Raw genomic sequence first — 14,932 nt, 5'->3', positions numbered from 1 at the left:
CTGGATCTCTATGTGTTCATGTTTTTATCTAAAGCAACATACGGAGGTGGATGGTCTGCTGTTGAACGCTCCACCTCTGAGATGCTGCACACATCCGACCAAGATAGTTGTAGTTTCAGTCAACGTCTTCTTCTGTGGTTCCAGATCCGGGAGCGCGTAGAGGAGCTAAGGAGCATGCTGGGCTGGATCCTGCTCCACTGGAGGACTCAGAAGCAGCAGTGGGAAAGAAGGAGGAGGAAGGAGAAAGAGGAGTTAGGAGACAACATCTACTCTGAGACCACGGTCTGTTCTACGCTGAGACCGGTGAGGGAGGAGGGCTACAGGAACACTTATGATGATGATGATGATGATGATGATGACGAAAATGATAATGATGAAGATAAAGATAAAATGGTCTTCATACTAACATGCAGTAACACATCAACATAACAAACCCCTCTCCTCCTCTTCCTTGCAGAACAAGGCACCTGAGGCAGATTGTTCACAGCTGGGTGTGGTGGGCGAGGACAGACACAGGCCTTCTGACAGTCATCCCTCTCTACTGACCTCCAGGATGGATGAGCAGCAGGATGAGGAAGGGCCGGATGATGGTTATGAGGTCATGAACAGCACCGGCCCCCAGTGTTCTGTTGTCACACCCCTGGAGAACCGCAGCTCCCCCGCCCTGGTGCTGAGGGACCCTGGTTCCCCCGCCCTGGTGCTGAGGGACCCTGGCTCCCCCGCGCTGGGGGCCACGGTAAACCTCATCCTCAGCTTCGCTAACCCTGACGACCTTCAGCAGCCGGAAGCGTCTCTCAGCAGGGGGGAGGAGAGCTCTGAACCTCTACACAGGGTGAGACACATGCCCGCAATCTCACACACGCAAACTACAGCTCATGTTTTCATCTTAAATCTGATATAATGATCCCAGATCTCCACAGCTTTTTCCCTGACACTGGCCTTCCACCTTTCATCACCTCCTTCACTGTTCTATGTGGTTATTTTCCTCTCTCCTTCCCTATCTTCCTCAATACTTCCTCTCTCCTCCTCCCCCCTCTCCTCCCCTCAGCCCGTTGCCCCTCTGCCCTCTGCCTGTAAAAGCTTTTGGAGGCGCTGCCAAGGGCTTTTGGAAAATACTTTTGGTAGTTTAAAGCGCAAGAAAAAGATTTATCGCCAGAGTGCGGATGAGGTAAATGATGTTGTGTGAGGTGACACTGCATGCTGTGTTTCTGCGAGTGGGCTGTGAGGGCATGCTGTGTGTGTGTGTTGGGTGAGCATGCTGTGTGTGTGTGTGTGTGTGTTGGGTGAGCATGCTGTGTGTGTGTGTGTGTGTTGGATGGGCATGCTAAGCTAACCACTGCTAACAGGTAGAAAGGACTACTTTCAGGGTCAGTCTCCTCACAGACGCTCCGGTCAGAATCAGAATCGTGTTCAAGAGGGCCGGCTGTGTGTGTGTGGGTGTGTGAGGGCCGGCTGTGTGTGGGTGTGTGAGGGCCGGCTGTGTGTGTGGGTGTGTGAGGGCCGGCTGTGTGTGTGTGGGTGTGTGAGGGCCGGCTGTGTGTGGGTGTGGGGTGTGTGAGGGCCGGCTGTGTGTGTGTGGGTGTGAGGGCCGGCTGTGTGTGGGTGTGGGGTGTGTGAGGGCCGGCTGTGTGTGTGTGGGTGTGTGAGGGCCGGCTGTGTGTGGGGTGTGTGAGGGCCGGCTGTGTGTGTGTGGTGTGTGAGGGCCGGCTGTGTGTGTGTGGTGTGTGAGGGCCGGCTGTGTGTGTGGGGTGTGTGAGGGCCGGCTGTGTGTGTGGGGTGTGTGAGGGCCGGCTGTGTGTGTGGGTGTGGGGTGTGTGAGGGCTGGCTGTGCCCTGGACAAAAGGATCTCCCTGCTGTACAAACAATTATCATGCTTTCAGTTGCTCGTCTATGTAATGTTAGTCAGGAGTGTGCAGCTGCGACATTCATGTTGCGATTCCTTAGCTAGATCTCTCTATTTTACTGTCATATATGAAGTCCTTCCAAACACTTCATCTTCTTGATGACAGCCAATAACACACACAGACACATACACACACACACACACACATATACCTTATACACATACATACCTTATACACTTACATACATGATACACACACATACTTTATACACACACATACATTATACACATATACACATACCTTATACATACACATACATTACCAAGAGGTAGGCTGCGTTTGCTCTGAGTGGGAACATTGCAGGCAGTTTTTCTTGGGTTGGTGGTAAAGAATGACTTCAATAATGACTTGAAATGGCCTGGAGAGGCCTGTGCTGCAGCCAGCTAGGAACAGGAAGTGAGGAACAAGGTCAGAGAAGCACACGGTGTGGCCAGAGCAAACAGAAAAACCTTTTTAAAGGAGCAGTTGTGTTTGATTGTTTACCATATTATCTTGAAAATGTCTGTGAAGTCATTTCCCTGCAAACAAACATGGTGTGTTTCAATAGAGCTTTCTGGTGGTGTTCGTGCTTCAGAGCCTGTCTGTAAACACAGATGAATGGCACAAGTGAATGGAGAGTACACGGTTGGACGGATCAAATCCGCTGATGTCAAAGAGCTCCTGTTTTCTCCAGCGTAGTGAAACTTGGACATGGTTTGTTTCATCTGACAACTGATCCTGACACTTCGACTGAGTGACGTGCCAGGGGCTTTCAGAGCCGAGGAGAGGGTATGACAGGGACAGACTGAGGCTTGGAAAGGAAACACAGCCTCTCTCTCTGAGAGTTATGTCATTATGTCAGAGTGATGTCATTTCACCGCCTGATGTAAACCTGTTCTTGTTTGTCTCTCCATGGACACGGAGCACATGACCTCACCCCTCGCTTCCCATGAAAGTGCTGCTCTAAAGCGTCTCCCAGCAGGACTGGGGCCAGAAGGCTAACACAGGCAGGGTTATTAGAGAGAGAATGAGTGGGGAACTTTCTAGAAAGGCCCCTAGACTGCCCTGTATGATTTATGGTCTGGGGCTGCCACGGCAACATGAGATTAGTCACAAAGTTGAAAGGTCAAGCCATTACAGCTTCACATGACGGTGTGTTGGAGGCCAGACAATTCTGATGACCTTTTCTCCCTGAGAAAGGAGAGGGATAACAATCCTGTTTAGTCTTGTGGGTTGTTTTTCCAGCCTGGTTGTGACCAGCTCTGTGGTGTTCCAGCTGTGAGGGTGTGCAGGAAGCTGGGGCCTCTCTGCGAGGGAGCTCATCATCCTTTTGGACTGATGATCCATCTGTAGCACGTGTGAAACCAAAACCAAAGAGTATTTGTTCACCCAGCGCTGTGCTGGTCTTCAGCAGAGCATGGTGAACCATCAGGAGGGAACACTGGACTGTGAGCCCTCGTCTAACATTGTTCTCTTCTCCTCCAGGTGAGTACCTACCTGCATGTGAAGGACAACAACCTGGCTGTGTCTCCACTGTATGAGAGCATCACTCTGCCCCACCTTCACGGCAAGACCCACCCAGCAGCCTCCTGCTCCTCCCCCTCCTCCTCCTCCTCCTCCTGCCCCCTGCCTCCCACTAGCAGTGTGTCCTTCCCCTCCCTGCCCCTAGGGGGCAGCAGCAGTGCCTCCCTCTTCAGCAGCCTGAAGAGGAGAAGCAAGAAGAGGAAGAGGAAGAGAGATGACCGACGCCACACCATCCAGAGGATCATGGGAGGGGAGGGAGCAGGGGAGGAGCTGGCCCCCGGGGGAGAGAGCGTCTCCTACGACACGCAAACATGGCCGCTGAAGGATGTGTGTCGGAGGAAGGCTGGGGCTAAGCCTCCAGGCCCCGGAGCGCAACTCCCAGACTACCTGAGGAACCGGCTGGCCTGTGACATCGACGCGGAGGGTTCCGGAGAGTCCAGCATCACCCCGTATGCCGTGTCGGAGGGGGCACCCCTCCCCCCACAGGTACGGAGCCACTGCAGGTTCCTGTCTCTGGGGTCTGTCTTGACCTTCGACCTCCCGAAGGACATGAGCCTCATCCCCAGCCTCCAGGATGTCATCACCATCGGGCCCCCAGAGGCCAGGAGGGGTGAGGGGACAGCCTCACACCTGGACAGGCCTGCAGCTCTGAGCTCCTTCAAGCAGGGCAGGGCTCCTCTCTCAGTGAAAGCAAGCCTGCCTGAGGAGAGCTCTGCAGACTGTCACAACACACACACACAGACAGTCCTACTGCCACCTGCCGTGGATGAAGCCCTCCCACCCCCTCCTCGGGACACAGATCAGACTGTACAGCATGATGACCAAGCTGATGGCCGGCTCAGGTGCTCTGGGATGGTCAGTCTCCACGAGGGGGCTGACCAGGGATGGGTCAGGAAGGCCGCTCAGCGTGACCCCGTGAAACCCTCTCCACACACCTCTCAAGCTGAGAGGTCCGTTCCAGCGCACCCCGCTCCCTGCCCTGGCTCCCTCTCCCAGGAGGTCTGTGTCCTCTCTCTGTCCCAGGTCTCTGACCTCGCCAGCCCCCACAGCGCCCTGGCAGGGAGCCCCAGGGGCCAGTGCAGCCAGGCCCCCCTGGTGGTCCGCCTGACGTCCAGCAGCAGAGCCGCCGCCAGAGACGACTCTGTGGACTCTGGCGTGTCCAGCTCCGGAAGTGTCCCCCGCGCTGGCACCCCTGACAACCCCCAGCCCTGGGGCATGGAGGGCAGGGTGGCAGCCCTGGAGGTGGGGGGTCTGGACTGGGGAAAATCTAGGATGAACCCAGCCTCTGTCCCGGCCTCGGCCTCAGTAGAGGCTGACCCCATCCACCCAGACCACCAGCAGTTTGAGGAGGAGGAGGAAGAGCTGGAGGAGATCTGGACCCGAACCCCTGGCCTCCGTCAGAGCATGTGCTCTGACATCATGTACCAGCCCCACCAGGAGGAGGAGGAGGAGGAGGAGGGTGGGTGGGCCCCCCGGGAACCGCCCCTGGCCACCTCCAGAGAGCCCCCATCCCCCAGGACCCAGCCTGGCTTGTACAGGAAGCTGGTCACAGCCTCTGCACCCAACCTCATGTTGGCTGAGTTCACCCTGCCCTCCTCCGGCCAGCACAGCCCCAGAGCACAGCCCCCTGACCTGGGGAAGAGAGATAGGAGGTCCTGGGCTGCCTTCCCTGACCAGCAGCCCTGCAAGTCCTCAGCACTGGTTAACGAAACAGCTGCAGACCCAGTGAAGCTACCGGATATACAAGACCAGAAAAGATATATTTACCAATATAAAGAGGAGGAAGAGGAGGAGGAAGAGGAGGGCACAGGCTGTCTGAAGGTGAGGTCTACGCTTGACTGCATCTAAAACTCCATGTTTGTTGAAATAGTTTGTCCCAAGTTTCCAAGTTCTATTTCACCATAATCAAATGGTTTGATTCAGTTAAATCAACGTTGTCGCTCCACGGCTGTTTCTGTGTCTGGTCAGGAGCAGGTGAGTCTGCTGTCTGGTCACATGACCGTGGTCGGGACCGCTCAGACAAGCAGACACTCTCAGGACCATGACGCTGAGGAGCAGGAACGGAGGCTGACCACCGGAGGGCGCTGTAACATCACGGTGAGGGCCAGAACTAAACTGTTAATACCACACAGCAGCCTGGTGAGCTTAACAATCATCAGTGCATGGAAGCATTTATGAAAACATACAAGTTAAAAATTACTTCACCAAAAAACAAACAGATGAATGGTTGGGCTTGGTGCTGGCTGGGCTTGGTGCTGGTTGTGGTGTGACTCTCTGGCCTCTCTCCTCTCAGGAGGGCTTGGGGGCGGAGCTCCTGTCCATGGAAGGACCCCTGGAGAGGAAACAACAGCTGCAGCTGGGGGGCAGGAGGGTGAGAGGGGGGTCCACACAGCACTGGGGGCAGGAGGGTGAGAGGGTTAGGGTTAGGGCTCTGAGGACTGTAAAACTCTACACCTGTACAGACTGACTGTCTGTAGCAGTGCTGATGTGTCTGTAGTGTCTGTAGCAGTGCTGATGTGTCTGTAGTGTCTGTACTGATGTGTCTGTAGCAGTACGGATGTGTCTGCAGTGTCTGTACTGATGTGTCTGTAGCAGTACTGATGTGTCTGTAGCAGTACTGATGTGTCTGTAGCAGTACTGATGTGTCTGTAGTGTCTGTAGCAGTGCTGATGTGTCTGTAGTGTCTGTAGCAGTATGTGTCTGTAGCTGTACTGATGTGTGTTCCTGGTCCGCAGGCCTCGTCCCGGGCGTGGGGCTCGCTCCATGCTGTCCTCCACAGACAGACGCTGTGCTTCTATCAGGACAGGAAGGACCTGCTGAGGGTGAGCAGGAGATGGGGTAGTGGATGATGCAGGAGATGGGGTAGTGGATGATGCAGGAGATGGGGTAGTGGATGATGCAGGAGATGGGGTAGGGGGATGATGCAGGAGATGGGGTAGTGGATGATGCAGGAGATGGGGTAGTGGATGATGCAGGAGATGGGGTAGTGGATGATGCAGGAGATGGGGTAGAGGGATGATGCAGGAGATGGGGTAGTGGATGATGCAGGAGATGGGGTAGTGGATGATGCAGGAGATGGGGTAGGGGGATGATGCAGGAGATGGGGTAGTGGATGATGCAGGAGATGGGGTAGGGGGATGATGCAGGAGATGGGGTAGTGGATGATGCAGGAGATGGGGTAGTGGATGATGCAGGAGATGGGGTAGTGGATGATGCAGGAGATGGGGTAGAGGGATGATGCAGGAGATGGGGTAGTGGATGATGCAGGAGATGGGGTAGGGGGATGATGCAGGAGATGGGGTAGTGGATGATGCAGGAGATGGGGTAGTGGATGATGCAGGAGATGGGGTAGTGGATGATGCAGGAGATGGGGTAGAGGGATGATGCAGGAGATGGGGTAGTGGATGATGCAGGAGATGGGGTAGTGGATGATGCAGGAGATGGGGTAGTGGATGATGCAGGAGATGGGGACTGGGATGTACTGAGAGATCTCTGAAGGGGTGCCGCTCAGGGGTTAAAGTACTTGGCTGCACATTTACATTTAGTCATTTAGCAGACGCTCTTATCCAGAGCGACTTACAAGTACAGCAACATTTCCCAGAGGCAAGTAGGGTGAAGTGCCTTGCCCAAGGACACAACATAATTTTCATGGAAGGGAATTGAACTGGCAACCTTCAGATTGGTAGCCTGATTCCCTCACCACTCAGCCATCTGACCCTTCTGGCTGCAGATCAGAGGTCACAGGGTCAGATGCACACCTAGATGTACTTTACTTTGCTCTGGATCAAAGCATCTGCTGATGGAAGACATTACGTGACACCTGGGGTTCTGTGTGTTAACTGACACAAGTGAGACACAAGAAATCAGTGATTTGGTGTATCTTTTTAGTCATGAGTTGTGTTGTGCTGCAGAGTTGTGTGTGCGGGCTGCCCTTGAACCTGGCTGGAGCAGAATGTGCAGCCGCTCCGGAGTACAGCAAGAAGCCCAACTGTTTCAGTCTGAGGTGAGACCAGCTGCCTCTGAGGTGAGACAGGCTGCCTCTGAGGTTAGACCAGCTGCCTCTGAGGTGAGACCGGCTGCCTCTGAGGTGAGACCAGCTGCCTCTGAGGTGAGACCGGCTGCCTCTGAGGTGAGACCAGCTCCCTCTGAGGTGAGACCGGCTGCCTCTGAGGTGAGACCAGCTGCCTCTGAGGTGAGACCAGCTCCCTCTGAGGTGAGACCGGCTGCCTCTGAGGTGAGACCAGCTGCCTCTGAGGTGAGACCAGCTCCCTCTGAGGTGAGACCGGCTGCCTCTGAGGTGAGACCAGCTCCCTCTGAGGTGAGACCGGCTCCCTCTGAGGTGAGACCAGCTGCCTCTGAGGTTAGACAGGCTGTCTCTGAGGTGAGACCGGCTGTCTCTGAGGTTAGACCAGCTCCCTCTGAGGTGAGACCAGCTGCCTCTGAGGTGAGACCGGCTGCCTCGTTAGCTAGCACTGCTACATAGCAGGAACACTTCTACAGACTAGCGTACCCACTGTGACCAACTGCCATGATGCTGTTAGCCTCCAGGCAGACCGCAGAAGTCACAATTGTAGGGTATAGCTAAGTGGTTAGAGTACTTAACTGCAGATCTTGAGATTGCAGATTTAAATCCCCCCTGTACTGTGCATCACTTTGGGTAAAAGCATTTTGTAGCATGTCGGTTCTCTGCTCTGTTAGCTGTCAGTCCTGGCTGGATGTGATTGGTGACAGTGTTGCTTGGTGACAGTGTTGCTTGGTGACCTTTAGGTTGCGTGATGGGTCAGAGTACCTCTTCAGCGCCTCGTCACATTTCCTGATGAGGAAGTGGATGATGAAGATCCAGGCTAACACAGGTAAGCACAGGGTCCTGACAGCGTGGGTTATCAGCGCGTTGTCAGCGTGTTATCAGTGTGTTATCATGGTGTTATCAGTGTGTTATCATGGTGTTATCAGCGTGTTATCATGGTGTTATCAGCGTGTTATCATGGTGTTGTCAGCGTGTTATCGGTGTGTTATCATGGTGTTATCATGGTGTTGTCAGCGTGTTATCAGCGTGTTATCATGGTGTTGTCAGTGTGTTATCAGTGTTATCAGCGTGTTGTTAGTGTGTTATCAGCGTGTTATCAGTGAGTGTTTTCAGCGTGTTGTCAGCGTGTTGTTGCAGGAAGTCGTCATGTCTTTGTGTGTCCTGTAGGTCGCTGTGACCCCGTGACCTTAGTGTCTCTCTGTGACCCCGTGACCTTAGTGTCTCTCTGTGACCCCGTGACCTCAATGTCTCCACCAGGTGGTCCGATCCCTCCAGCCCCTCCCACCTCCCAGTAAGTCTTCCTGCTTGGTGCCGCCATCCCATTCTGTTGTTACAACATGGAGTTAGTGGGAAGATTTAGGGTAATATAAATGTAAACTTAAACTCTCTCTTTCCATCTCTCTTGTCTTGCCCTCCAGCTGTCACTGTCCAGCCCGCCATGACCTTACTTCCTCCCTTTCACGGGCTGCTCCCATTGGCTCAGTCCGGACCAAGGAGATCGTAGTCCTGACCAGAGAGAGTCAAGCGGCGCCGGGTCCTCCAGGCTGGCAGGGGGCACTATCCCCACGCTCACACGCTGGCCGTGATGGTGAGATCAGGGAGCTCAGATTCAACCACTAGGTGGAGCCAAATGAGCAGGAGCTCAGCTCTAGCAAGCTGTGAAGAAAAAATCTCAAGTGTTGCTCCTGTAACACAGATTTAGTGTAGATATTCCTCTGACTGTGAACATCCAGCTGACATTCACCTTCCTGTCTGGCAGAAGACCATCCTCGCTCGCCCAGGAAGACGGTAACAGGAGCACTGTGTGGGGTTCCCAAGGAGAGCAGTCCATCCTCTCCTCTCTCCCCTCTCTCTCCTCTCTCCGGCAGCCAAGACGGGTCGAGCCACAAGCGACGTTCTCACTCCTTCACCTCAGGTCAGAAAACTGCAGCCGTCCTGGAATGAACCTAAACACCACTACGTTGTGAAGTCTGTCTTTTCGTGGATTCATTTGACCAACACTTTCTTTCAAACACATTCTCTCTCACAGCGACCTATCAGAAGATCAAACCTGTGATGCTGCCCCCTGGAGTCCGAGGAGGGTCCTGCGGCTCCTGCTACTCAGTCACCCTGCTGATCGGGGACAAGAAGACAGACGTCCAGGCCAGCAGTGCCGTCTCCCCCCGCTGGCTGGACAGGCAGGACTCCCCCCAGGACTCAGCTCCACGCGGCTACGCTAGCCTGCCGCGCCCCCGCAACAAATCAGTCTTTAAGAAGTTCTTTGGGAAGAAAGATTGAAGTGCCAGAGCGCTGGTTGAGCTCTGAGGACATGGGGCTGGACTGTGTGTGATTGGTTGAGCTCTGAGGATGTGGAGCTGGACTGTGTGTGATTGGTTGAGCTCTGAGGATGTGGAGCTGGACTGTGTGTGATTGGTTGAGCTCTGAGGACATGGGGCTGGACTGTGTGTGCAGTGCACATTTCAGAAGAGGGAAGAACAGACATTTATGACATGCAGTATTTATGTTTGAAAGATATATTGTGTGCAAATGATTTTCTGTTTTTTTTGTTTGTTTTTCTTTTGTGTGGTGTTTAGAGTGTGTATAGTCATTTGTTTTACTTCTTGGAAATGAACTCATGGGAACATTGTTGTCCCGTATCCTACCAAAAATCATCATTCTTCTGTATAACACGATGCTTTTCAGTACAGAAGGATCACTGTATCCGTATGACTTTGAGATCCAAGCATTTACATAGATACACACTTTCATGAGATTTTGCTCAATTCACTCAGCCTTTTACAGTATATTCAGACATGTCTTACACCACTTGCAGGTTTCTGTCTGTTGCAGATCAAGGAGCAACATTTCACATCTAATATTTGCAGCAGTTTGAAACTACCTGGCTTGTTTAGATACTATCACTGTACCTCCACGATCAGGGTTTGTGCTCTTTTCTAGAAGGTCAAATATGAATAAACTAGTGAAAGAAGCTTGTCCTTTGATCCCACAGCTTTGATATGAATGTGAGGGGAAGAGGGCCCGGTATTTGAAGAGTCGGGGAGGAAACAATAAGACACTTTAACTGACGCGTGTTCTGAGAGCAAGCCTGTGGTCACTGCCCAAGCTTTCAGACTGACTGATGAAGACAGACCAGGCCTGCTGCCTCTGGAAACTAAAGAGCCCAAATCCAATCACCTGACCTGTGAGCCATCCAGACCACCGGGGCTGGAAGACCAGATCACCGAGGCTGGAAGACCAGATCACCGAGGCTGGAAGACCAGATCACCGGGGCTGGAAGACCAGACCACCGAGGCTGGATTTGCATATGAAAAGCTGCCAGAGGGGCTGTAGGAAGAGCCAAGCAATATGCAAAGTGTTTCAAATCTGCATATATTGCTGTATTTCTAATTATTAATATGTAAAACAGATCACAAGAGACTGGGTGGATGAAAGGCTCCTTCTTTACCCTAAAACAAGGACATCTGTCATACAGGAGAGGAGGACTAACACAAGGACATCTGGTTGGTGGAAAGCAATATTTGAACGTAACTTAAAATATGACTTATAATATATCAGGGTTTTATTAACTCTGTGCTTTTGCCATAAAGCAGATTAAGTTCACTTCCTCCCACCCCACACAGGCACAATCAATACTAACAAACTATCATATGATGGCAACACAGATTGTTGTTGCTGGAAAACTAAGGTTATATTACTGTTGTCTGTGTAAACTTACTAGCAAAGAAGAATGAACACAATTCAAACTGATGTTCAGCTGAGTGAGCTGGTGGGAATCTGTGACTTCTCTGAAAAACTAGGATCTTTCTGAGTGACATACTTTGACCTTGCTAGAATACAAAGAATACCCACATACAAACATTAAAACAGCTAGCTCGTTATTGACTAGGCATCATCAATCAATCAATGGAATGAAAGGCAATTTATGTCATCCAGCCTTGTCATCGTTGCTCAATGAGAACACCGCAAACGAGTGAGCGGGCAGGTCTGGTGTCGGTGACGGGTCATGGGATCCAGGCTCCACTATTCATGAAGGTCGTGACCTCTCTTAGGCTGATGTAGGAGGTTGGACACAAGGTTATAGTTCATCCATAGGAGTCAAATGGCTGAATTTAAAATTAAAAGGGGAATACTTCCTGGAGTATAGAAGTGAACTGCAGATGATACAAGGAGAGGAACTCTTACAGAATTAAACATAACTACAATGTGTACAAAGTACAAGTGAAACATTTTTTGGTTTTAACATCCATGTTGTTTTGGTGAGATTTACAGCTTGACGACAGCTGTTAATGAGGAAAAAGAACTTTCCAATGATTTTCTTTTCTCTCTGACATCCCTGTCCCCTCTCTGCCCTCCTCCTCCTCCGTCATCCTCCCCTCAGCCCGGCAGCTACATGGGTCACGACCTGCCCCCCCAACCCCCTAGAAAGGGACAGATACAGTGACTCGGATCATGTGTGACCACACTAACAGCTGGAGGGAATGTGGGTGGAGCTTCATTGTAGACCAAGTCCTCCAATCAGTGATTGGCTCCCTGCACCCACCTCAACTATCAAACCTCTCAGAGCCCCGAAGGACACAGTTCTTCACACAGGTGTTCCTGCACCTGAAGAGGAAGAGAGAGGCAGGTACTTGTGTTTCCCCACAGACAGAAGCTGAGGAGATGACATCAGGGAGCAGAGGAGGGAGGGAGGGCCTCAGGCTACAACCCTCCTCTGCTGGTGACAGATCAGATAAAGATGCTGGTGTTGCAAACACAATCCAGAGTGCATGACTGCTCTCTCTCACTGCTAAACAGATCTATAGGGTGTTTGATGGCTGGCTGCTGTGTGAAAGCACAACGTAATAGTGTCAAAACAATGATCCGTCTCTCTGTCGGGATTAAAACCTGGATATTAAAATGACCCTCCAAGCCTCTGTGGCAAGACACTTCAGATGATCAAAAGCTAAATATCCCAGATGTAAATGTGTTGGTGGTGGGGGGGGGGGGGGGGGGGGTGGAGAGAGAGAGCTGTGGTGGGGGTGTTGTCTCGATTCGATTTCCCTCTCCTCTCAGGCTTTCATGTTGGTCTTTTGAGCTTTGATCCCAATCTTAAAAGGTGGGATGGTGGTGTGTGCTGTGAGAGAGGATATGAAGCCCAACCCTGCCTGACTACTGAAGCTACAGGGAGCTGGAGGAAGTGATGTCATGGGAAGTGAGGTCTGAGGGTGGCTGGCCAGGGTGAACGGCGAGGCCAGATCCACAGCAGCTATGCTCCCATCAGAGAGTCTGCTGGTGTAGAGGTGGGGATTCTTTCGCTTATCATGGCCAGTGTCATTGTTCTACTGATGTGGTTGTTAAACACAAGCACTGCTCCGAACACGTCTGTTCTGCTTTCGCAGCGTTCCTGCTGGACTGCTTTGACCCCCTCCTCTCCAATACCCCCTCCTCTCCCAGACCCCCTCTTCCTGCATGCAGGGCTGTTCTACCCCCTGGAGGGCTGTTCTACCCTCTGCAGGGCTGTTCTACCCCCTGGAGGGCTGTTCTACCCTCTGCAGGGCTGTTCTACCGTCTGGAGGGCTGTTCTACCCGTCACACAGACATCTGTCCTGCAGACACCCTGAATGCTCAGATATGGGATAACAAGGACAAACTCATCTCCATCAGGCGCGTCCAAAACAGCTTAGTCTACATCAATACTCAAGATCCCTAGAGAACATGTGCTATTGTGGCTGTGGTCGTCAAGGAACTCAGCTTTCAGTGTACCCCGGGGGTCTGTGTCAGCCTTCCAGCATGAACGGGATACAAGTCTAACGTTTTTAAGGCAGATTTATAAAAATGAATATGAATGCACAGCTGTCATTTCAGCTTTGTCCATAGCATCAGCTGGATTAACATAACAAACGCAATCCCAAGAGAGTGTCCTGTCCACTTAGCTTGAAGAGTGTACTGTCCATGTAGCTCTGATCTCTCTGTGTGTCTTGTGTTGCAGAGGGTTAGGGCCAGAAACTGGGCAGGAGTGCGCCAATAAACCACTCGTTACACGTGACATGTACGACACATAAACAATACCATCCTCAACAATTCACAACTTCCTGATGGATATTAACTACTGGGGCGGCTGTAGCTCAGGGGGTAAAGAAGGTCGTCTGTTAATCGTAAGGTTGGTGGTTCGATCCTTGACTCCTCCTAGGTCATGTGCCAAAGTATCCTTGAGTAAGACTCTGAAGCCCAAGTTGCTCCCGATGGGCAGGCCGGCACCTTGCATGGCAGCTCACTGCCGTCAGTATGTGTGAGTGTGAATGAGTGAATAAGAGGCAAACATTGTAAAGCGCTTTGAGTGCTGCTAAGGTAGAAAAGCGCTATATAAATGCAGTCCATTTTACTACCAAGCAAAGAGGACATAGAGAAAATGATATTATAGGCTGTTGAACGTGCTCCTGCAGAGCTGACCTTGGGCCGGTCATGTGATCAGCAGGGCGCGCCGGAGGCTGCAGATGCCAGCCCAGCAGCAGGTCTGGTGCGGTGACGCCCAGCTGGCACTGCTCATGGTGGCCAGGGTGACACCTTACATCAGCTAGCGAGAACCAGGGTGACACCTTACATCAGCTAGTGAGGTGACAGCAGACAGGAACCTAACACCTTTCTGAGTTTTCACTTTGAAAATAATCCGATGATCTTCTGAGAGACACACTAATTGCTTTGAGCCTAATATCAAATTAAAAATCTGACTTTGACACTAACTGTTCTACAGGACCTTGTGGTCAGGGCGTAACAGAGCTGTTTTTCTCAGCGTGAGGGCTAACAGCGTGAGGGCTAACAGCTCTGAAGCAGACACTCATGAGTGCAGGCAAAGTACAAACTCCAGGGGATAAACAAACAAACATAAATATCATAAAAGCTTTTTAACCTGACCTATTAAATTCAGATGTCTGTTGAAAATCCCTGAGCTGTTAGCTTCAGAGCCTCTGATGCCACTCTGACAACACAGCGATCACTAATGGACCTCTGCTCACCTGCATTAACACACTAAAACCTCTCAAATGCATCTGAAAACAATATTAAACGCTCAGTAAAGTGTAATTATGAAATATGCGTCCTTCTCCTTTGAGGTTCTCATATGATTTATATACCAACCTAGATGGAATTATCTCACAAATATCAAACTTTAAACAAAGGGGAGATTATTAATCCTTTATTTACTGTTATTTTACATAACTAGTAATCTTTTGTGTTGTTGTGTGGAAACAACACAAAAAGATTACTAGTTATGTAAAATAACAGCAAATAAAGGATCTGACATCACAGTGTAAAATATGAATATATTATGAATAAACAACAAAACACTGTTTCCTCAGTGTCCTGTATCTGATTCAAACACTGAAAACATCAAGACTTTCCCACGTCTGTTACTACTTAATACAATGTTTACTATCCTTTCAAAAATAAATAAGGCCCAAACCCACTAATTTAGGAAAATAATTGTGTTAAACCTTCAAATATGGTTATTACAGTACAGTCT

The 14,932-nt window shown here is 51.2% G+C and overlaps 1 protein-coding gene across 1 annotated transcript in view; it reads left to right on the top strand.

Moving 5' to 3' along the window:
- The window catches only part of mymx (myomixer), a 35,229-nt gene extending 24,827 nt beyond the window's left edge, over positions 1–10,402 (top strand). The window contains 13 exon segments of the mRNA XM_084709181.1: positions 145–303; positions 458–832; positions 1,049–1,168; positions 3,369–5,228; positions 5,376–5,504; positions 5,701–5,778; positions 6,143–6,229; positions 7,319–7,410; positions 8,175–8,260; positions 8,692–8,725; positions 8,853–9,022; positions 9,194–9,349; positions 9,464–10,402. Coding sequence (XP_084565307.1) covers positions 145–303; positions 458–832; positions 1,049–1,168; positions 3,369–5,228; positions 5,376–5,504; positions 5,701–5,778; positions 6,143–6,229; positions 7,319–7,410; positions 8,175–8,260; positions 8,692–8,725; positions 8,853–9,022; positions 9,194–9,349; positions 9,464–9,711 — 3,594 coding nt within the window. The 3' untranslated portion in view covers positions 9,712–10,402.
- The last annotated feature ends 4,530 nt before the right edge of the window (positions 10,403–14,932 follow it).

Source organism: Hypomesus nipponensis, chromosome 11 (genome assembly GCF_054491055.1).
Source record: "Hypomesus nipponensis isolate SF chromosome 11, ASM5449105v1, whole genome shotgun sequence".
Lineage (NCBI taxonomy): Eukaryota > Metazoa > Chordata > Actinopteri > Osmeriformes > Osmeridae > Hypomesus > Hypomesus nipponensis.
Note: the sequence above shows the minus strand (reverse complement) of the source record. Positions and strands in the feature narration are given on the sequence as shown.